At 41.1% G+C, this 24,247-nt stretch overlaps 1 protein-coding gene across 1 annotated transcript in view; it reads right to left on the reverse strand.

Moving 5' to 3' along the window:
* dync2h1 (dynein cytoplasmic 2 heavy chain 1) overlaps positions 1–24,247 on the reverse strand; it is a 159,740-nt gene that overhangs the window by 52,915 nt on the left and 82,578 nt on the right. The window contains exons 57-71 of the mRNA XM_067451365.1: positions 22,283–22,396; positions 20,245–20,405; positions 19,795–19,918; positions 18,227–18,348; positions 18,058–18,144; positions 17,069–17,195; positions 15,897–16,038; positions 15,049–15,158; positions 12,174–12,272; positions 11,651–11,774; positions 10,542–10,705; positions 10,029–10,148; positions 9,002–9,136; positions 6,984–7,127; positions 6,820–6,909 (exon numbers count right to left, since the gene is read on the reverse strand). Coding sequence (XP_067307466.1) covers positions 6,820–6,909; positions 6,984–7,127; positions 9,002–9,136; positions 10,029–10,148; positions 10,542–10,705; positions 11,651–11,774; positions 12,174–12,272; positions 15,049–15,158; positions 15,897–16,038; positions 17,069–17,195; positions 18,058–18,144; positions 18,227–18,348; positions 19,795–19,918; positions 20,245–20,405; positions 22,283–22,396 — 1,863 coding nt within the window. The remainder of the gene's footprint in view (positions 1–6,819; positions 6,910–6,983; positions 7,128–9,001; positions 9,137–10,028; positions 10,149–10,541; positions 10,706–11,650; positions 11,775–12,173; positions 12,273–15,048; positions 15,159–15,896; positions 16,039–17,068; positions 17,196–18,057; positions 18,145–18,226; positions 18,349–19,794; positions 19,919–20,244; positions 20,406–22,282; positions 22,397–24,247) is intronic.

The following is a 24,247-nucleotide window of genomic DNA, read 5'->3' on the forward strand; positions in this document are numbered from 1 at the left end:
TAACTATTGGCTTTTAATGTAAAGTAAAATTGTTTGTATGCACTTTATAAACACAGCCTCAAAAAGGTGCGGATTGATTTGCCCGAAAATTTCCTTAGTCACAACGCAGTGATTACCATACTGTTTCTGGTATTGTTTCCAATTAAGGATACTAAGAATTATTTACACGCATTAACATAAAACTTTAAAGTAAAAACAGTAATTTATATAGTATAGCCTAAACTTAAATACAATTATATAACATTACAATATTTTTGTATAGTTTCATTTATCATGTTTTTTTTTATTTTTGTAGTGTTTTTGTTATGTTACAATATTGTTTTAAACTGCTTATTTTCAATGGTTAATAGCTTAACTCTTTTCATTTTTTTTTTATTGTATTAAATCCAGACCAAAAATCCTAATAATCAAACTAAATCATAATGATTATTAATGTTAATAATAATATCGGGACTCCACAACAACAAAAACATTAAAATTATTGTCCCCGTTCTAAAATACAACAACAACTTAGATTTTAGTAATATTTTGACCACTGAAATAGGAAATGTCACTGGTTTCCATTTCAGAATTATGGACACTGTTTCCACTGCATTAGTTTGAATCACTAAATTTAGTGATGATAAATATTTGCAATAAATTTAGTCATGGATTATTATCATATACATTTTTGATATAGTTAATTTTTTTCAAATGTTTAAATTTTGTATGTGTTTATCTGTTCAAAAGTTTAATAAACCAGACAGGGATGGCAGTTGTAGCGAAGTGGATTGAGCGCTGCCCTAAGACACTAAATAGGGCAGACATAAAATTGCCTGTGTTTCTACTACAGACTCAGACAAACCTGGAATGTAAGGAGGACACCAGCTTCAAGAACCTTCTCCTCCAACACCAGTTAGTCACCTTGTAGGCAATACTGCTGTAGCGACTCAGGCGAATCAAACACATAATCGCCAGTTACATTTAACAAATATGTTTTGAAAGTTGTGCTCACTAGCATACCTTCCCCCAACACAACAGAGGGAGATTCTTCAGTCACCCTGGAAACCATCTGATAAGGTGTTTTATGGCCGGAAAGAATGTGGCCACATGAAGTCTTATACACAAAGAGTTTAAGACACAGAGCTTTTGCCTCAAATTATAGACAAACCATCTATAAATGAACATGCACCCCAGGACATTATATGTAAACACATAACTGTCTTGTAAAATGTTTCTTCTGTATGGTATTTTGCATCTTTTTATCTGTGTCTTAACAAAGTACTAGTTCAGATAACCTCATATATGTCATGTCTCCTATCAAATTAATGCTCACTTCACGACTTACACTTCCATGTATATCACTTATTCAGAAAATGCAGTGTGTGTTCCAGACCATAAAAGGAGGACCTCGGATGCCCTCCCTCTCTCTTACTCAAGCCTCGCTTCTTCTCTTACTCCGCTCTCTTCACTTCTTCTCTCTCTCCCTGTGGGAGCCAACACCCACGGGGGGGGGGGGGCTGGCACTTAAGCCATGCCACCAATGCAGGCCCTCCAAGCAGGCCTCATCTCTTCCAAAAATTTTCTCTTCTACAATCCGATCTTCAAGAACACGAAGCATCGCTAAAGCAAACAGCCGCTTCCCTCCCAACCTCGGAAAGGACCGCCGAACACGCAGGAACATACGCACACAAGCGAGAAGCCAAAACGAAACCAAAAAGAATGCAAGTATTCTTATTCTTACTGCTGTAAAGAGGGTGTGTTATTCTCCCGTTGGGATAAATTAACTCCGTGAAGGTCGTATTTGGGGAACTGAAGGAAAGTTGTTGCTTACCCTCCCCCCACTCTCTTTGTCTCTCTCTCTCCCTCACTCTCTTTGTCTCTCTCTCTCTCTTTTATCTCTCTCTAACTTCAGTCTATTCATTATTCTCTTTTATGTATTCTTTCGTTAATATCTATACTTCTACTCTCTTGATGCATATTTAGTATGTACTTTCTGTGTGAATTGTAGTGTTATTTTTAGTCTGTGTTTATTAAACCTTCAAAAGACATTTAATGAGTTGAATCTGTTATTCTGCCACATACACAAAGTCAATGAAACTTGCGATCTAAACGTTACCTAACTGCTTATGCTACTATGTTAGTAAAGTAAACTGTATGACCATTTGAAATATTGAACTTGTCCTGATCAGTAAAGTTAATGTTTCTCATGCGCTCGTAAAGCAGTAATCCATTATTGAGAATTGATTTGAAAAGTCTATAACTAATTTGCAGGACAAACTTAGTAGGATAATTTCAAGCAATTTCATAAAGGGTTACTTGTATTTAATTAAACAATTTTCCCTATCGGAAAATTTTAATACGTAATGAACAACTGGCAAATCATATTCATAAATTCATGAATATTGAATATTAAATCCCTTTTGAGTTAATTATTCCCCGAGACATTAAACTCATGAGTCGTTGTTGTTACACTGCCAAGCCCTCACACTATGTCATGCATGTGATTTGAGAAAGAAGGCCTTAAACGAACACAAGGCCGCCTCTGAAGGGATTCTCAAAACCCCAATGACTTTGAACTTTGAAACAGAGAAACCAAAGTGGATCACCAGAAGGCACCCAGCCTGGCCACAATGCGAGGCACCCTCTGGAAAAGTTCCTAGTCAGCATAGGACATAAAAGTGTCAAGATGCACAGTCCATCTTCCTAGGCAGGAGACCTAAAGGACTGACTGGCCATTGCGAGGAACATGGTTCCACCCAGGGCTGCAGAAAGCCCACAGCACACCTGCACCACACAAACGGACTTCTGGATGACAGGTGACGCACCGTCAGGGCACCTGCTGCCTCGGCACCTGCAGCACAAGCACAGAGACCTGAACTTGGCTACTGTCTGCCTTATCTGCCGTGGAACGACCATCACTTCAGGAGACACAAACAACTGGAGCCTAACATTGCTATGGTGTGTCTGATCTTCCTAAACCTTTGATATCGCTCGTTGTTGTCCATAGGAGGGGCAACAACTATCGAAAGGGGGGATTATGTAGCGACTCAGGCGAATCAAACACACAATCGCCAGTTACATTTAACAAATATGTTTTGAATGCTCTGTGCTTAGTATCAGACCTTCCCCCAACACAACAGAGAAAGATTCTCCGTTACCCTGGAAACCATCTGATAAGACTGTTTTATGGCCCAAAAGAATTTGGCCACATGAAAAGTCTCATACACAGAGAGTTAAAGCTTGTAAAACACACGCTTTTGCCTCAAATTATAGACAAACCATCTATAAATGAACATGCACCCCAGGACATTATATGTAAACACATAACTGTCTTGTAAAATGTTTATTCTGTATGGTATTTTGCATCTTTTTGTCTTTGTCTTAACAAATTACTAGTTCAGATAACCTCATATATGTCATGTCTCCTATCAAATTAATGCTCACTTCACGACTTACACTTCCATGTATATCACTTATTCAGAAAATGCAGTGTGTGTTTGTTGCATTAAGTAGAGTATGAATGGGCAGAGACCCATTGATTCGAGCTTTGAAACAAAGAGCCATAAAATCTGAGGAATTTCCCGCCTGGAAATCCCAAAAATCTCATTGGTTAAGTCTAACCCGGAGGGTGGGGCTACTCCCAGACCCTTAAAAGGGAGATGCTCGGATGCCCTCCCTCTCTTACTTCTCTCTTGTCTTCTCTCTCTGGCGGAACCAACACCCACGGTGGCTGGCCCTTGAGCCAGGCCACCAATGCAGGCCCTCCAAGCAGGCCCCAACTCTTCCCTTCTTCCTCCTCTTCCCTCCTCGCTTCACTTTTGCATCGCATCAAATTACTAGCCCCAAGGGCATTCTTCAGAAGGAGAACATGGAGCATCGCTAGAGCAACCAGCCGCTCCACCCCGACCTCGGAAAGAACCGCGGGACACGCAGGACATTTGAACTCGGAACACACGCACACACGCGAGAAGCCAAAACTAAAGCAAGTATTCTTATTTCCAAATTCAAACTGCTGTTAAGAGGGTGTGTTATTTTCCCGTTGGGACAAGTTAACTCCGTGAAGGTTGTATTTGATGAACTGAAGGAAGCTGTTCCCCCCCCCCACTCTCTCTCTCTCTCTCTCTCTCTCTCTCTCTCTCTCTCTCTCTCTCTCTCTCTCTTTTTATCTCTCTAAGTTCAGTCTATTCATTATCTTCGTTTATGTACCATATTCTTTCGTTTAATATCTATACTTCTACTCTCTTGATGCATATTTAGTATGTACTTTCTGTGTGAATTGTAGTGTTATTTTTAGTCTGTGTTTATTAAACCTTCAAAAGACATTTAATGAGTTGAATCTGTTATTCTGCCACATACACGAAGTCAATGAAACTTACGATCTAACGTTACCTAACTGCTTATGCTACTATGTTAGTAAAGTAACTTGTATGACCATTTGAAATATTGAACTTGTCCTGATCAGTAAAGTTAATGTTTCTTATGCGCTCGTAAAGCAGTAATCCCTTATTGAGAATTGATTTGAGAGTCTATAACTAATTTGCAGGACAAACTTAGTAGGATAATTTCAAGCAATTCCGTAAAGGGTTACTTGTATTTAATTAAACAATTTTCCCTATCGGAAAATTTTAATACGTAATGAACGACTAGCAAATTATATTCATAAATTCATGAATATTGAATATTAAATCCCTTTTGAGTTAATTATTCCCCGAGACATTAAACTCATAAGTCATTGTCGTTACACAGTGCTCTGTTTTAAGTTTTTTAATACTTAAAAAATACTTTTCACTGGTTAGGGGGTACTTGGCTGAAAAAATATTTCACAGGGGGTACGTCACTGAAAAAAGGTTGAGAAACACTGGCCTAGGAAATCACCAAGCCTTAATCTGCATCGCTATTTGTACTCGTTGTGAATACGCAGGCCACAAGAAGTAATTTTTTGTTGTTTTTTGATCACTTTTACTCGGGACATGCTAGCTGGCAACATAGGATTCCATTCATTATGTACATTTGTCCAGACATAAGCACCAACATCATTTCGGTGGAGAAAAGGAAAATGGTTGATGCTGTGGTTGCAACTGGGCAGGGTCATCGCTATGGGAACATTAAAAGGGCTCTGATTGGTGCTGGGGGTTTTATGTGGGCGGGGTCATCTCAGTGGGAACATAACGAGGGCTATGATTGGTGCTGGGGGTTTTATGTGGGCGGGGTCTTCTCAATGGGAACATAACGAGGGCTATGATTGGTACTGGGGGTTTTATGTGGGCGGGGTCGTCTCAATGGGAACATTAAAAGGGCTCTGATTGGTGCTGGGGGTTTTATGTGGGCGGGGTCATCTCAGTGGGAACATAACGAGGGCTCTGATTGGTGCTGGGGGTCTTATGTGGGCGGGGTCGCCTCAATGGGAACATAACGAGGGTTCTGATTGGTGCTGGGGGTTTTGTGTGGGCGGGGTCACCTCAATGGGAACATAACGAGGGCTATGATTGGTGCTGGGGGTTTTATGTGGGCGGGGTCTTCTCAATGGGAACATAACGAGGGCTATGATTGGTACTGGGGGTTTTATGTGGGCGGGGTCATCTCAATGGGAACATAACGAGGGTTCTGATTGGTGCTGGGGGTTTTATGTGGGCGGGGTCGCCTCAATGGGAACATAACGAGGGCTATGATTGGTGCTGGGGGTTTTATGTGGGCGGGGTCTTCTCAATGGGAACATAAAGAGGGCTCTGATTGGTGCTGGGGGTTTTATGTGGGCGGGGTCATTTCAATGGGAACATAACGAGGGCTCTGATTGGTGCTGGGGGTTTTATGTGGGTGGGGTCTTCTCAATGGGAACATAAAGAGGGCTCTGATTGGTGCTGGGGGTTTTATGTGGGCGGGGTCATCTCAATGGGAACATAACGAGGGCTCTGATTGGTGCTGGGGGTTTTATGTGGGTGGGGTCATCTTAATGGGAACATAACGAGGGCTCTGATTGGTGCTGGGGGTTTTATGTGGGTGGGGTCATCTTAATGGGAACATAACGAGGGCTATGATTGGTGCTGGGGGTTTTATGTGGGCGGGGTCATCTCAATGGGAACATAACGAGGGCTCTGATTGGTGCTGGGGGTTTTATGTGGGTGGGGTCGTCTCAATGGGAACATAACGAGGGCTCTGATTGGTGCTGGGGGTTTATGTGGGTGGGGTCGCCTCAATGGGAACATAACAAGGGCTGTGATTGGTGCTGGGGGTTTTATGTGGGCGGGGTCATCTCAGTGGGAACATAACGAGGGCTCTGATTGGTGCTGGGGGTTTTATGTGGGCGGGGTCTTCTCAATGGGAACATAACGAGGGCTCTGATTGGTGCTGGGGGTTTTATGTGGGCGGGGTCGTCTCAATGGGAACATAACAAGGGCTGTGATTGGTGCTGGGGGTTTTATGTGGGCGGGGTCGTCTCAATGGGAACATAACAAGGGCTGTGATTGGTGCTGGGGGTTTTATGTGGGCGGGGTCATCTCAGTGGGAACATAACGAGGGCTCTGATTGGTGCTGGGGGTTTTATGTGGGCACGGTTGTCTCAATGGGAACATAACGAGGGCTCTGATTGGTGCTGGGGATTTTATGTAGGCGGGGTTGTCTCAATGGGAACATAACGAGGGCTCTGATTGGTGCTGGGGGTTTTATGTGGGCGGGGTCGTCTCAATGGGAACATAACGAGGGCTATGATTGGTGCTGGGGGTTTTATGTGGGCGGGGTCTTCTCAATGGGAACATAACGAGGGTTCTGATAGGTGCTGGGGGTTTTATGTGGGCGGGGTCGTCTCAATGGGAACATTGTGAGGGAATCAGTGTGTGTTACCTTGAAGAGCGAGCGGCAGATATACTCATACACCATGTTCTTCAGACTGCTCTCCAGCGTGGAGATCCTCACATCGGTGCTTTCGCTTTCCTGCATCACACAAACACAGTTAGCTCCACTTATAATATCAGTACATGTGTGTGTGAGGTGTGTTTGCACGTCACCTGTTTGGTCTGCAGCGCTCGGTGGAAGAGTCGCAGGAACGACACCAGACTGAAGCGGTACATGTTATTAATCTTGGACAGATCCGTGATCACAAAGTACATCTTACTGGCTGTCTCGGCCAGCGGCAGGTACGCGTCCCTTTCCTACACACACACACACACACACACACACACACACACAAACACGGACACAGACGGACGTTACACTGGTGCCACCTGCTGATTAATTCATTCCTGGTATCTCTGGCATGATCCCATTCTTCCCTAGCCTGACGTCATACTCAATTCTAGTCAGAATTATGCCTGTCACTTTTTATTCGATATTCGAATATGCATTCGAACATGACGTGAAATATCCGTAATCAAACTATAAATAAACGATCCGTTTTTTTAAGTGCCATGTAGCGCAATTTTTTTACAGTCGGGTGCGTTTACATGGAGCACTGTAAACGGTTTAAAAGTCCAATCTGAATGAAAATGCTCCGTATAAACACCTCGATCGGAATAAAAATGCCCAAACTGAATGAAATTGTAATCGTTTTGAGATGGGTGGATAAACCTTTTCATGAATCAATCAAACGAAACATTTCACCATGTACACGACCTGACCGGATTACTTTTGAGTGTGTGTGTCCTTATATGACGTACACCGCGCTCACCTTCATCACTGAAGAGCATGCGCCGCGCTCACACACACCAAGCATGTTGACAAGAGAGGAAAGTACATTTTTCTGAGGGATAAACTTTTTATTTCGTAAGAAGTTTTGAAGATAATGTTGCCATAATGACACTGTCCCTAAACCTACCCATGTAAGCAAACAATCAACTACTTCAACTGCGCCTGACATTAGAATTATTTTTTTCTGAGATGATTATTACACTTTACAACAAATAAATAGCTTTTATAAGTCCTGGTGGCCGTTGAGAGTTGCTATGGCATCCGTAAACACATTCCAGCTGCTGGAGAGGACGGCGTCGACATCTGATGCCGTAGACAAACTGTGATGATTGTATAGTGGCACTTCATATCGATTACGTTGATAACCTGCTGCTTCAAACATTAAGTTAACTATTTATTTTTCCATACAGGCTGTGGCCTGAGTCCTGTTTATGACTGTCAGACTGTTAATGCATTTGTGATTTAATCTCAGTTACGGTGGTGTCGGTTTTTTTATTTTATTATTATTATTTGGGGGGTATGGTGTCGTAGATATTCGAATATATTCGAATACACTGCTTGATAATTGATAGCCGTTCGAATTAGTTTTTTTTTTAAATGACAGCCCTAGTCAGAATATGAGTCTGATGCTCCATTGGGCTGTGATTATGGGGCGTTTCAACCGAACCAGTAAAAACATAAATTGGACAGACCACCAACCAATCAGAGCAACGGAGCGACGCATAACGTTAGTTGTCAAATGTCAACAGAGCGGTTTTCCCGCGGGTTGTTTTCTATGTCCGCGGGTTGAAGCGACTATTATGTGATATATAGACCCATGAGTGCGAATTTTAGCAGCAACCTTGCCAAAATAACACACATTTTACCCCCCAAAGCCATTTTTTTTTAGGAGAACCCCCATCGAGAAGCTATTGAGCTTGTTTAGGGCTAGTAGTTGGTGGGTTTTGTTGTGCAAAATTTGGCAACCCTGTCTGCACGCGCGCTGGAATAAGCGATCTTAGCCGGTGTTGTAAAAAAAAGAATTTAATGATACTCAGAGTACTTACAAACACGATCATCATTTCTGAGAGAAATAGTGAAGGTGATGCAGATACAAACAAGCTCTCCGTTTAGGATTTGATCAAATATAACCCAAGCCCCTTTGATGACGTGATGATTACGGTACTGTTGATCATCTGTCCGTCATCGGCTAAAGCCCGCCCTGATGATCTCATTGGTCAGTTTATGTTCTGCATAATTACTCCTCTATGGATCAAGTCCAGACAGAACTGCCCGAGCTCAAATGTTTCGGGCGGGGCTGAGTTCGGCTGGCATCCAGGCTAATTTTTCCCAGCATTACCTGGTCAAGTGACGTCTGCAGGCGGTGGGATTCAGTCAGTGATTGGTGGATCAGAGCGCTGCTGGCTTTGGTCTGGTTCAGAGACTCGATCAGCTCCTTATTCTCCAGGATATTCCCCTGAGCCGTCGCCAGAGTCTACACACACACAAAACACACATACTGTTTGAGTATCTGGGGAAAAACATCCCGTAATCCAGGGGTTTTCACATTGGGGTCCGGGGGCTTGCAAAACGTTTGGAGAAAATCACTGTAAAAAAGTTTTAAAAATATATCAATAATAAAAGTAAGTAACTAACTCAATTTGATAAAAAAAAAAAGTTATACAAATAAGTAGAAATTGTAATAAATATCAAAATATTTAAGTAAATAATTGATAAAAATCATTTACATTAAATTACAAAATACATTAAAAAACAATAAAATAAAATGTTAATAATAATGTAAAAATAATAATTATATATATATATATATATAAACAATTGTCCCTTTGCCTTAACAAGTCATGTGACCAATTCAATGAGTAGTGGTCAGCTGTCATGTCAGAAAATAAAACTAAATACAATTAAAACAATAAAATAAAATAAGAAAATACAAATTAAATGAAATGTGTCTCAACAAGTCATGTGACCAGTTCACGGCCAGTTTATATTAGAAAATAAAGTTCAAAACAATTAATACTACAATTGTATTTTAATTTAAATCATTTAAATTAATAATAAATACATTTTATTAAATTAGTAAATAAATAATAAATAATATAATATTTAAATTAATAAATAATATATCTAACAGCAGAGTACTATAATGTTTAAAAAATAAATGATTTAAAATTAAATTGTTAAAAAATAAACAATGTTTTACACATTTTTATAATATAATTTTTTCACAGTATTAATGTCTTTATAAATGAAAACACACAGCTGACTTTAATATTTTGGTATGGGGTCTCTCGTCTGGGGGTCCTAAAAGACTGAACCCCTCAGAATATGATGTGTGGAGGAGCATGCTGGGATTGTTGCTTCAGTACCTCCAGCAGCGACTCCTCCAGCTGGGCGAGCTGGATCTTCTTCTCCTCTTCCTGTTGCAGGAGTTTGGTTTTTTCGCTCTCCAGCTCTGGTTTCTCCTGCTGGATGGTCAACGCTAGCAGCTAAACACGCACACACACACACACACACACACACACACACACACACACACACACACACACACACACACACACACACACACACACACACAAAATAATAATGGTCTTTTTGAATTTGGAGCACGTAATAAGTGGCAGGTAAGTAAATGTGTGTGTGTGTGTGTGTGTGTGTGTGTGTGTGTGTGTGTGTGTGTGTGTGTGTGTGTGTGTGTGTGTGTGTGTGTGTGTGTGTGTGTGTGTGTGTGTGTGTGTGTGTGTGTGTGAGATGGCTAGTTTTAGGGGTATGGGCAGTGTAAGGGGATAGAAAATACGGTTTGTACAGTATAAAAACCATTACGCCTATGGAATGGCCCCACATTTCACAAAAACAAACGTGTGGGTGTGTGTGTGTGTTACCTGTCCTCGTAGTCCTGCTCTAGTGGTGGTGAAGTTCACCTCAGTGATGACAGACGCAGCATCAGGTGGGATGAAGGGACTGGGGTTACGGGTGGCCAGAAACAGACGGAAATCCTCATTATAGTCGATGACTTTGTCACCGATCTGCACTACGTATCGCGGACCTGCCACACACACACACACACACACATACACACATACATACAAAGAGCGGAATAAATCATGTTCAGAATGAAGTACTAGTATACTGCTAACTGAAACAAACTATGTAGAACAGTATGCAGACTATGCACTAAAGTTTTATTTGATTAATGAGTTGAGGAAAAGTAAGAATAACAAAAAAATCAAAAAACAGTCGTATGAAAACAGCGTTAATGAATGCCGCTGAGACTGGTGTGGATATCCTCCATGTATAAGAGAAGGATTTGTGGGGTTGCCAAATTGAACACGACACTCTGTATGTGTGTGGGTGTGTGTGTGTGTACGCCTGCAATGCAGTAGTCTGTACACACACTTTAATTTCCCTCTCTCTTTCTCTCCTCATCCGAATGCTGAAAACCTCTTCGTTTATCTGCCTCCCGCCGGTCCCTGATAGACTCAGCCATATCTGCGCCACACACACACACACACACACACACACACACAGCATATGGAGGAGGCTTCAGAGATGCCCGCGGGTCTTATTTCATACACACAGCTGGGACAGGAGGATAAACACACTACAGGATAGGAGGAACGTGTGTGTGTGTGTGCGTGTGTGTGTGTGTGTGTGTGTGTGTGTGTGTGTGTGTGTGTGTGTGTTGTGTGTATGTAGGTGCATCTAACTCCACGTTCTAACCATGTGTGACGCGATACAGTTCAAGCCCTGATTAATTTAGAACAGACCTCGTTGGGTCTCACGAGTCACACACAAACATTTGAGCTTCTTTTCCTTTTAATGGCGGTTGGCAGGCACACACACACTTGAAGCTGAATACCGCCACCTAGCGCACAACACCTGCATTACAGCTGATGTAAAGTAAAGGTTCGGACTTAATCAGCCCCGATGTCAATCCTTGAGACATCCCTAGTTTCTACCTAACACACACACACACACACACTGTACTCACCCTGTGCGATGAGATCTCGCCGCAGCAGCGGGTACAGGACGGGCTCCACGCCGTCCATCTCCTGAACGATCAGAGTTTTCCCGAAGCGCACAGATAACTCCAACACCGTCATGAAGTTAGTGTCCTGGGACAGATAGAGGGGTTTTAACCAGGGTTATTACAGTCATCTGAAACTATCTCCCTTTCTCATGTAGTTTAACTTGACATACTAAAATTACTGAAATTAATATAGAAATAACTATATAGACAAGATTTTAGATAGAATTTAAATGAAAATGATAAAATAAAAAATCATAATATTAATAAAAACTAACAGTATCTCAATGATACTAAAAAAATATTCTTTATTAAAAAAATAGTAAAATAAAATATGGACATGCCAAAATGAGTTGACAAGGAGATGTCTGAAACTGTGTGAGAATTGAATTGAGAGTACATTGCATTGTGGGATACAGTATTACAGCTCTGGCATACGGCTCACACGTGTGTGCGTGTGCGTGTGTGTGTGTGTGTGTGTATTTACCTGTTGGTTTATGACCTCCAGACGATGTGCTTTCAGATGAGTTCGCAACCACTCTGTCGCACGAGAGGACGGATCGATCAAGAACGGACAAGAAGCACTCTAGGAGGAGAGGAGAGGAGAGGAGAGGAGAGGAGAGGAGAGGAGAGGAGAGGAGAGGAGAGGAGAGGAGAGGAGAGGAGAGGAGAGGAGAGGAGAGGAGAGGAGAGGAGAGGAGAGGAGAGGAGAGGAGAGGAGAGGAGAGGAGAGGAGAGGAGAGGAGAGGAGAGGAGAGGAGAGGAGAGGAGAGGAGAGATGAGGAGAGGAGAGGAGAGGAGAGGAGAGGAGAGGAGAGGAGAGGAGAGATGAGGAGAGGAGAGGAGAGGAGAGGAGTTATTTATAATATAACATACCTATATGTTTGTTTATGTCTATTGCTTTGGGAATATTGTGCTACTACACCGCCATGCCAATAAAGCTCTTTTGAATTGAACTGAATTGACAAGACGAACTGAAAAGATGAGAGGAGAAGAGAGACAAGATTAATTCTAAGATAAATTATAATAAATAATGACAGTATAACTTCTTCTGTATAACCAGATCAAGAACATTTCCAGCTCATATTTCACCCCAAACAATGAGAGTGAGAAACAATGAGATAAATGGGTTTAATTGTCATGCAAATATTGCCAGAATTCATAAAATCTTAAAAAAGGCTTGATTTTCTTTATGCAAAATCTACTTCTTCATGTTGATTTCACAGTGAAATAAGAGCCAGAGGGCTCCTGACAGGTTTCGTCAGATTATATTTCCTACACGCGTTACTTCATTTCACCTGTTCTCTATGGCAACATGACGGTGGGTCACCATAGAAACCAGACTCCTGATGAACACTAATTATAAACTTCTCACACACACATCACAATGTTCAATCAGTTCAGATGAGATCATACATACAAAAAATCAGCTGAATTCGCCATAAGAGAAAACTTTTAAAAAATGACTTGGGTAAGAGATTCATGCCAGGGGTTTATTTTAAGGCCGGTTCACACATTGTGTAGATCAATTTTTGCTATATAAACTCACTGACCAATAAGACGCTATTTTCCACTTCAGGACAGGACATTACAACAGATATAACACTGTTTATACTAAACGCAATATAAGTCCTAGTTTTGATCCAATAGTTTTAATCCAATCACAATTCAATCGACAACCAAAGGATAAAATCAAGTCCCGCCCTTCATTTTTTCTATAGCCGTTTCAGTCTTGATGTGGATTTTGTGACATTTTTCCACATCTCTCCTGGTGTGAACAGGCCTTTAGGTTTAGGATGAGTTAGGGCTACAAAAAATGATTTTCTTACTTAAAAATTCTAACATTACAAAATATTTTTAAAGTAAAAATGATTGTCTTGTTTTGGGGAAAAATAACTCAAAATGAAGAGAGTTTTTGCTTAAAATAAGCTAAATAATCTCCCAATGGGGTGAGAAAAATAATGTTGTTTTAAGATTATTTCTCTTATCCCACTGGCAGATTATTTAGCTTATTTTAAGCAAAAACTCTCTTAAGGCCCCGATCACTCAGAACGCGTTTTTGCAGCGAGAGGCGCCTTTTTTGAATGGATTTCGTTTGGCAGAGAGCGTTATGCGCGCTGCTTATGCGCCCTGGGTGCTCCGAGCGCATGAAGTTGAAAAAAAGTCAACTCTGAGCGGAAAAGCGCACAACGTCATCGCGTTTGTTTCTGTTGTCCAATCGAATGAATGAAGCGGCGGGCCTTCCGTTGTGTTGACCGTTACATTGATTTGACTGACAGTACAGGTGATTCGGGGGTTGCCTAGAAACATTAAAGCGCACTGCTCTTTTTTGAATGAAAAAACACATACCAAAAAAGGGAGTGCAGTGCGCCTCGCGTTTTCGAAACTGAAAAGCACGTTCGGTGTAATCGGGTCCTAAAGGTGCACAATGCAATGCATATTCTAAACAAATGCGTAGTTTGATGACGCAAAGTGTGAGCTCGGTATCTTGGGACATGTGGTCTTCACCTCACAGCCGGTGGAAAATAGGACTCGGGCAGAAATCACGTTCATGCATGCGGTTATTAACGTTACTGTAGTGAAGCAGAGCAGGACCGAGTGTTGTGGAGCTGAGCACGGCCGCTGGAGCGAATGTTACACAAACACACGGCTCGCGAGAACCGGGACTTTTATTATGACGGGACGGGACACAGTCGCCTGCCGCACGCACTGATCCACTCTTCCGGTTATGATTATGAGGTAAAGCAGCTCTGTTTATCAGATTAGATTCATTTAAGTGTGTTTAAAATGATGTTATGACGTTCCTCTGTGCATTCGCTCGGCGCTGCTGTGACATGTTCACACTGCTTAGAGTAAAGCGCTTCTGCAGAATAAACCCGAGGGTAGCGCAGATATGACGCGATTGACAGGCGACTCCCTCAAACGCTATGCTGACACAATTTTCTCACAATTTACAAATAGTTGGAAACATCTGGGATATTGTAGGTACTCAACTGAACAAAATATATAACACTGGCCTAGTGGTTTTTGGATATTTTACTGCAAAAATACTACATAGTGCACATTTAATTTTGAGTTTTTTTCCCCCCAAAACAAGACAATTACTTTTGCTTGTCTAGTAAATACTTCTTGTTTTAAGAATTGTTAGATGTTTAGACTAGAAACAAGACAAAAATACTAAGTAAGAAAAGCGTTTTTTGCAGTGTAGTATGGGAAGTCAACAGTTCTAAGTAATTTGTGTGCAATCTTACCAGTGATCTTAGCTCAGTAATCTGATGTCAGCATGTGCAGACAGACATGAATGAGTGAACGCAAGGCATTATGGGAACACAGATGAACACAAAGGTCTAGGTGTGTGTTACCTGCAGGATGACCAGAGCGTTCTCCATCGACAGGTCGTCAGACGGCAACCCTTCACCCTTCCAGATCAGCTGCTCACTCTCAGAGCACAGGAAGTGACGCAAATCAAACTCTGCCAATCAGAGAACACGCTGTTAAAGCCTCGGCCAATCAGAAGAGTTAAAAATGGTGTTAAACATAATCATAAATGTTTTCCAAAGTCAAGTGTGTGTTTACTGTTTGGGTGATGTATGCCTGTTCAATGACAAAGTAAAATAAAATAAAATAAAATAAACATTTAAAAAATGTAAAATAAATAAAATTAAATAAATTCAACTTAAATAATAATAAAACAACAAAAAAATCCCATAAAATGAATGCACTTAAACTAAAATATAAATTATATATATATATATATATATATATATATATATATATATATATATATATATATATATATATATATATATATATATATATATATATATATAAAAAGAACACAAATCATTGATTGGTCAAATAAGAGACTTATGGCTGCATGTTAAAGCAGCTGCGTGTCATTTTCTCGATGTTCAAATAGTCTGTGGTGTGTCAGTTGTATATTCAGAGTCATTATGAGTCAGTCATCGGTCGTTTGACCTACTGAAGAGTGAACCACTGAGACACTTTCAAAACATTGATCTGTTTGTGCGATCGGCTGACATCTCAACTTCTGATTCAACCAATGACATGAGTGTGGGGCGGGGCTATCTGTTTGATGAACACTGTGTTGTCTATGCAAAATACATTTTACAGGACAAATGTGTGTGTGTGTGTGTGTGTGTGTGTGTGTGTGTGTGTGTGTGTGTGTGTGTGTGTGTGTGTGTGTTACTCTGTAGTCCCGAGCTGCTCATCCAGTCGTCTAAGCTGCTGCGCCGCTGGTCTTCAGGAGCCGCAGGCAGATACGTGATAAAAGCAGCAGATAGTTGAGCTCTCTTAGGAAGAGTGTCCAGCTCCTCACTGATCTCATCCACCTACACACACACACGCAGGCACACACAGACGCACACACAGACGCACACACACACACACACACGTTCGGTTTCTATGTTTAATGGGGACTAATAATTTTTATACTGTACAAAGTATATTACATTTACATATTACATATTATATTACATTATTTATATGCAGCTATTTTCCTCATGGGGACCAAAAATATGGATGGATAGATGGATGGATGGATGGATAAGACCAACATTTCCTGGTATTACTTTCCTTGTGGGGACATTTTGTGCATAATGTAAATAATACCTAAAACACACTCGCTCGCACGCACGCACGCACGCACGCACACACACACACACACACACACACACACACACACACACACACACACACACACACACACACACACACACACAGACACAGACGTTTGTTTTTGTGACATATGGGGACATTCCATAGGCGTAATGGTTTTTATACTGTACAAACCGTATAATCTATTCCCTTACACTGCTCCTACCCCTAAACCTACCCAACACACACACACACACACACACACACACACACACACACACACACACACACACACACACACACACACACAGACGTTTGTTTTTGTGTCATATGGGGACATTCCATAGGCGTAATGGTTTTTATACTGTACAAACCGTATAATCTATTCCCTTACACTGCTCCTACCCCTAAACCTACCCAACACACACACACACACACACACACACACACACACACACACACACAGACGTTTGTTTTTGTGTCATATGGGGACATTCCATAGGCGTAATGGTTTTTATACTGTACAAACCGTATAATCTATTCCCTTACACTGCTCCTACCCCTAAACCTACTCATCTTTCAAAAAAAATAAACTCCTCCTGTATGATTTATAAGCCTTTTGAAAAGTGGGGCCATGGGTAATGTCCTCATATTTCACCCTCTCCTGTAATACCTGTGTCATACCCATGGCATTATACACGTGTTCTCATATGTCACAAAAACATGCCCACTAACACACACACACACACACACACTAAGACACACCTGTGCGGTCCAGCGCGTGTGTTCTCCATCCAGCTGCTGTAGAAGTTTCTCCGCTGCGCTGATGGTCTCTTGCGCTCTGCTCACTTCAGACTCCAGTTTTGCTGCTTCAGTCGTACGGCACTGAAACCTGGACACCAGAGACGAGATGTCGTACACACACACACACACACACACACACACACACACACACACACAACTAGTGAGCTGCCTACAAAAAGACAGCATTTAAGGCATCTAGGACAAGCTCACACTGTGAAAGTTGTTCCAGAAGGCAATATGGCATGCACCCTTTGTGAAGAAGGCAATGCAAGAATTACATTATTTTATTACATTAATTGCATTATTACTAAAACTAAAAGCATAAGAATTATTATATAAAAATCTTAAGCTTATTTTATATCAGCTGGTTACCAAGGAAAGAATTCTCTTTTCATTTAGTTTAATTTAAAGTACCAATACTATAATAATAATAAATAAAAAAACTTAACAGAACAGTATATATATATATATATATATATATATATATATATATATATATATATATATATATATATATAGATAGATATAGATATATTTACAAAATAATAGAAATAAAGACAAACACCAAAATTAGTAACATTAAAAAGTAAAATAAATAAATAAGTTTCATTCAAAATATCAATGAAAACTAGATAAGAAAAGTTGGCTTGAAAAACCCTAGCCAGAAAGTTTTAAATTGTTTTAAAGCCTGAAGTTTGGAATAGATAGATTAGATTGCTAGGGTGTTGCTATGTGGTTGCCATGGTACTATGGGATGGATGGATGGATGGTCTTCTTTAAATAAACAAATAAATAAATAAAAATAATCTTAGAAATCTAATTAAAAGTTCACTATTCTGTGTGCATGAAATATTGCTTTCATGTGAATTTAAATATTGTGTTACTTTAGCAAAGCACAAAAATTAACTCTATTAGAATCAATAGCTGGTCAATTTTCTCACGAGTCTTACTTCTCCTTCAGCTCCAGAACTTTCTCTCCCACTGAGTTCAGCTCCTTCTCCAGCCTGTTCTTGCGGTTCTCCGTCTTCCGCAGGTTTCTGGCAGAAACACAGAGACAATGCGTCAGAAACAGTCCCTCTGGGTTAAAGTCCCGAAGGCTTTGCTCATGTGTGTACAGACTCCATCAGTCCCGCGTGCTCCGACTCCAGCGGCTGGATCTTCTCCAGCACGTGTGAGTACTGAACGTTGGCCTTCACCCAGGCGGCCAGAGGAGCGGCAGCGGCACTCGCACGCTTGGCGTTCTGCAGAACAAAAATCTCTGATGATTAGATGATTGTACACGGTAAAGTTTACAAAATGCAAGAGGTGTTGAGCTGACCTCTCAAAAGGGCATTAATTACACTATATTGCTAAAAGTATTGGGCCGCCCCTCTAAATCACTGAGTTCAGGTGTTCAGTCCCTTCATGGCCACAGGTGTATAAATCAAGCACTAGGCCTGCAGACGCTTCTACACACATTAGTGAAAGAATGGGTCGCTCTCAGGAGCTCAGTGAACTCAAGCGTGGGGCCGTGATAGGCTGACACCTGTGCAATAAGTCCATTCCTGACATTTCCTCACTACTAAATATTCCACGCTCAACTGTTAGTGGGATTATAACAAAGTGGAAGCGATTGGGAACAACAGCAACTCAGCCAGGATATGATAGGCCACGTAAAATCACAGAGCGGGGTCAGCGCATGCTGAGGGTCACAGTGCGCAGAAATCACCAACTTTCTGCAGAGTCAATAGCTCCAGACCTCCAAACTTCTGTCCTTCAGATGAGCTCAAGATCAATGTGTAGAGAGCTTCATGGAATGGGTTTCTATGACCGAGCAGCTCATCCAAGCCTTACATCACCAAGAGTAATGCAAAACGTGGGATGCAGTGGAGTAAAGCAGCCGCCACTGGACTCTAGAGCAGTGAGACGTGTTCTCTGGAGCGACCAATCACGCTTCTCTATCTAACAATCCCATGGACAAGTCTGGGTTTGGCGGTTGCCAGGAGAACGGGACTTGTCTGACTGCATTGTACCAAGTGTAAAGTTTGGTGGAGGGGGGATTTTGGTGTGAGGTTGTTTTTCAGGGGTTGGACTTGTCCCCTTAGTTCCAGTGAAAGGAACTCTTAATGCTTCCGCACACCAAAACATTTTGGACAATTTCATGCTCCTAACTTTGTGGGAACAGTTTGGAGACGGCCCCTTCCTGTCCCAACATGACTGCGCTCCAGTGCACAAAGCGTCGGTCCATAAAGACATGGATGAGCGAGTTTGGTGTGGAGGATCTTGACTGGCCTGCACAGAGTCCTGAGCTCAACCTGATAGAACAGCTTTGGGATGAATTAGAGCGGAGACTGAGAGCCAGACCTTCTCGTCCAACATCAGTGCCTGACCTCACAAATGCGCTTCTAGAAGAATGGGCAAAAATCCCCATAAACACACTCCTAAACCTTGAGGAAAGCCTTCCCAGAAGAGCTGAAGCTGTTAGAGCTGTAAAGGGTGAGCCGACTCCATATTAAACCCTACGGATTAACAATGGGGTGGCATTAAAGTTCATGTGCATGTAAAGGCAGGCGTCCCAAAACTTTTGGCAATGTAGTGTATGACTTTACTCTGAAGTGGATGTGTGAAAACATTTTATATATATTTTTCTCATATTTGTGAGATTGCAAAAAGTGTCAGTTCAGTTTCCACGTGAAATTGTGTCTGACCTTGGGGTCAAACGATGCTTTGTTTCTGTGCAGAAGCTCCTCAACACTCTGTCGGATCTCGTGGGTGATGTTGCGCGCGTCAAACGTGACGATGTCCTCCCTCACTCCTCGCTTGGCCAAGAAACTGCCATTTATAAACACTCCATTAGCTCTTCAATTATTCAACTAATTTAATGTTTTAACAAAAAGCAAATGACCTAATGTCTCCACACGCCTATTTGCAATGAAAATGCGCTAAATTAAAATCATTAATTAGTCTAGAATGCGGCTGGATTCATTTAGCCTGAAGGGTATGAAGGTGTAATAAGCAATATGACAGTTTAATTTCCCGGGAAGAGATAAACACCATAAATAAAGGCAGAATTAATTCTGTTACAGCCGTTAAAGACTAATATAAAGCATGAGTAATGACAGAGCGGCTCCCACTCCCATCACGTCTGTCTCTCTCACCTCTTCATGCTGACCCAGGACGTGTCAAATATTCCCATGAGTCTCAGCACCCCCTCCAGGATGTCTCTGATGACGTCGGGCGGCATACGCAACGAGCGGATCTCGGAGAGGGACTCCGATTTAATGTTCCCTACTGCCTGCTTTGCCTCCTCGACCAGGGGCTGAGCGCGCACACACACACACACACGCACACACACACACACACACACACACACACACACATACAAACATACACACACACACACACACACACACACACACACACACAAGAATACAAACACAAAATAAGTCAGGTTTAATATGTTTTATGTGGGTTTTTAGAGCATCTCCAGAACACTGGACATAAGATCAGGACACGTTTAATGTGATCAGGATTGTTATTAACATTAACGAAAACTAAAATACAGCTGACATACATTAAAAACATGTTTGTAAACTTAAATAAAAATTAACTCAATCTGAAAATACACTTTCATGACGCCAAGACTAAAATAAAAATGAGTTTTAGTTTTTGATTAACAGTATATTAACTAAACTATTAACTGAAAGCTAAAGAAAACTACATTAAAAGGACAAATTAACAATAAAACAGAACTAAAATCTAAACAAAAATGTCAACATTACATAATACAAATATTTGCAAAGTTAAAAAAATATATAATCTCCCTGGATCAAGGCAGATGTATTCAGATGAGCAGGACTGCTATTTATCAACAGCGAAAACTAAATGATAAAGTTTGTTAAATGAAATAAAAATGTAAATAATTATAACCTGCCTTAAATATCAATATGGCTAGTTGTTAACTGATGATAACTAGCTGACCCTGATAACTGTATGATTAAATGATATGTTATCAATTGCACTAACTTAGATCTAAATTACTAAAACTAAAATAAAAAGCTAAATATATATATATATTTGGTGTGACAGGCAGCGGGGCGAGGGACCGCGAGAGCGGGCCGGTGATTAACGTTCACGAGTGCCAGCTGCGTGGCACACCGGTCACGTCTCGCGGCCATGTGACGGGAGCATAAAAGGAGGAGCAAGGGCTGCGGAAGACGAGAGAGGACCAGGCCTGGATTTTATGTTTAGTTTTGTTTGTGTGTTTGTGGGCAGTCGTCCGTGAGGGGCTGCCCACGTTTTATTTTGTGTGTGTTTGAGGGCAGTCGTCCGTGAGGGGCTGCCCACGTTTTATTTTGTGTGTGTTTGAGGGCAGTCGTCCGTGAGGGGCTGCCCACGTTTTATTTTGTGTGTGTTTGAGGGCAGTCGTCCGTGAGGGGCTGCCCACGTTTTATTTTGTGTGTGTTTGAGGGCAGTCGTCCGTGAGGGGCTGTCCGCGGTTTTACTTTCGTTTTGTTTATTTATTTTTAATAAATGTTTGTGAAACGTTCACCGGTTCCCGCCTCCTTCCTTCCCTCTACGAACGTTATTACAATATATATATATTTTTTTTTAAACAAACAATGATAGTCAACACTAATGAAAACTTAATTAAGTACAAATTGAAAATACAACAGAAAATCTAAATTAAAACATTATTATTATTTATCATTAAAATATTATTTAAAAATTATATTGTTTTTTTATATATATATTATAATTTTATACATATTGTTAAAAAGGTCAACATTAAAAAAAACTATAATAATAACCCTGGGTGTTTTTGTTCATATTTTAAATTAGATTTTATTTTTATGTCATCTGTTTTTATCATTAAAATGTTTTATTAAACATAAACTTTATTAATATTGTTAATATTTTGAATTCGATTTTATTTTTAAGTCGTCTGTTTTTATCATTAAAATGTTATTTTAAAATTATATTAAACATTTAAAAAGACATTATATTATTAAAAAAAAAATAACATAAACCCTGTATGTTTTTGTTAATATTTTCATTTAGATTATATTTTGTCTTGGTGAACTAGCTAAACACAAAAAAATACATTAAAAAATGGTATTTCAGCTAAGGTTTATTATGTTTCAAGAGTTAACAATAACAAGGCCACGTTCAGGTCAAACAGACAGGTGTCCTCACCTGAACCTCTCTGAGCTCCTCGTCGATTTTCTTCTTCCGCTCTTCAATCTTGGAGACTTCATGAGCCATTCTCTCTTTGAGCTTCTCCATCTCCGTCTTCTGGTCACTGGCGTTCTGAAACACACCACATGCACAGGGTAAGTCAAATTAAATCGCTAGTTAATACCACTAACAAGGCTCAAAATAGCCTCACACTAACACGGTAGCATAATGAGGGTCCCTACATGCAAACCGGAGCATTGAGAACTTTATAAGAGTACAAACAGTTTAATAAGAAGATCCTTTATAAAGACAGCCCATTATGTAGTTATGGACAGCCGCCATCTTGGAAAACGAGTCGAGACGAGACGAGTCGAGCCACGAACGCTGTGCTAAAAGAGCTGATCGATAGGAATTAAGTTTGGGAAATTTAATTACATGGAAAGGCATGAATTATATCTATTTATTAAAATATATGGTTGACTAACTACAAGGGAAGAAGGCGTCCCATTTGAGATTCCAAGTCTTAAGGCGGGCGTACACGGTGCGATTTTTGCTGTCGTACGAACTCGCAGACGATTTTTTTTTCTCGGGAGAAATCGCGTGGACATCGTGGATGCTCGTATGGTCGCGGCTCGCACCGTGTGAGAGGAAATACGAGACGAGCCGAGCACGTTAAGAGCACCTCCCGACCTTACGATAATTTTTAAACATGTTTAAAAAGTTCGGGGAGTCGGCCCGATTTTTACCAGCTGTCCCCTATTGCCAAATCATGCACAAGCACGTCACATACGCTCAATCTATATGACTAGCTCAGTGGCTGCCACATACTGCGTTCACACACACACACACACACACACACACACACACACACACACACTTTCTCTCTCTCACGTGCACTCTTCTCTCTCCCTCTGGTTGTTTAGGTTAAAATGAATGGCTGTTCTCTGCTTTTCAACAAATCATTTTCACACCTTTTTTCTTTATTTTTGTGTAGGCTATCTAAAGCCATAGCAGCAACATTGAAAGCTCCGGTGTCTGTGTTACATGAAAACTGGTGTGATCGCGGCCGGCTCGCGGTGCAAACAGTCGTGCCGTGTACCAGCTGATTTGATGCGATGATCAAATTAAATGAATCGTAGCGTCTGCAATATCTCACGACCTTCCGAGTGTCCGAATTCGCACAGTGTACGCCCGCCTTTAGCACAGCGTTCGTGGCTCGACTCGTCAAGACTGTTTTCCAAGATGGCTCCTGTCTGTATACGCGTAATGTACGAGGGGGTAATCTAGCACTCGGAAAGCGTTCCACCCATAGGGGCGGCCATTGCTAACCAAGCCATCACCTGCTGTTAGCATCCCATTGACTCCCATTCATTTTTGAGTCACTTTGACAGTGAATAACTTTACATCTGAGGCGTTTAAGGAATCCATTTTTTCATTGTTTATTTCTAAAGCAACACGACAATGCATAAAAGGCTCCTTGTATCTTACACTATCGCCCCGTAGAAGAGATGGATTAGCCCGTCTTCATCCCAGGTAACGTTACAGTCAGTGGCAGATGTTTCAGCATGTCATATGAATATAATTTCATGGGTTTTATTTTTTTCAAACGCCAAATAATCACGATGCTCACGTTTACAAGCCAGCGTCATTATAGTAGTCTATTGGTTAGCGTTTTCCAGAATCTATATGATACTTCAGTTCAATGTTTGAGTGGTCGATAATCACCGTAACAAGCAGGACAGCATCGGTCGGGCACGCCTCCTTCAGCTCACACCGACGAGCAAACGCTGGTCACATGTTGATCCTCGTCCTGCCTTTAATCCCATCACTTTCTCGTTTCCTCTTATTGCTTTCCTCCAACAAAACCTTTTCTTTCTTATTTGTCTGTGCTGCTTCGGACATGACTATATTATCCGACGAACAAAGTTGGGCTCGTACGTCCGAATGTAAGGAAGTGTGTGTGTTGGTGGAAGTGACGTATAT

This window comes from Pseudorasbora parva, chromosome 8, assembly GCF_024679245.1.
Source record: "Pseudorasbora parva isolate DD20220531a chromosome 8, ASM2467924v1, whole genome shotgun sequence".
NCBI classification, from domain to species: Eukaryota; Metazoa; Chordata; class Actinopteri; order Cypriniformes; family Gobionidae; genus Pseudorasbora; species Pseudorasbora parva.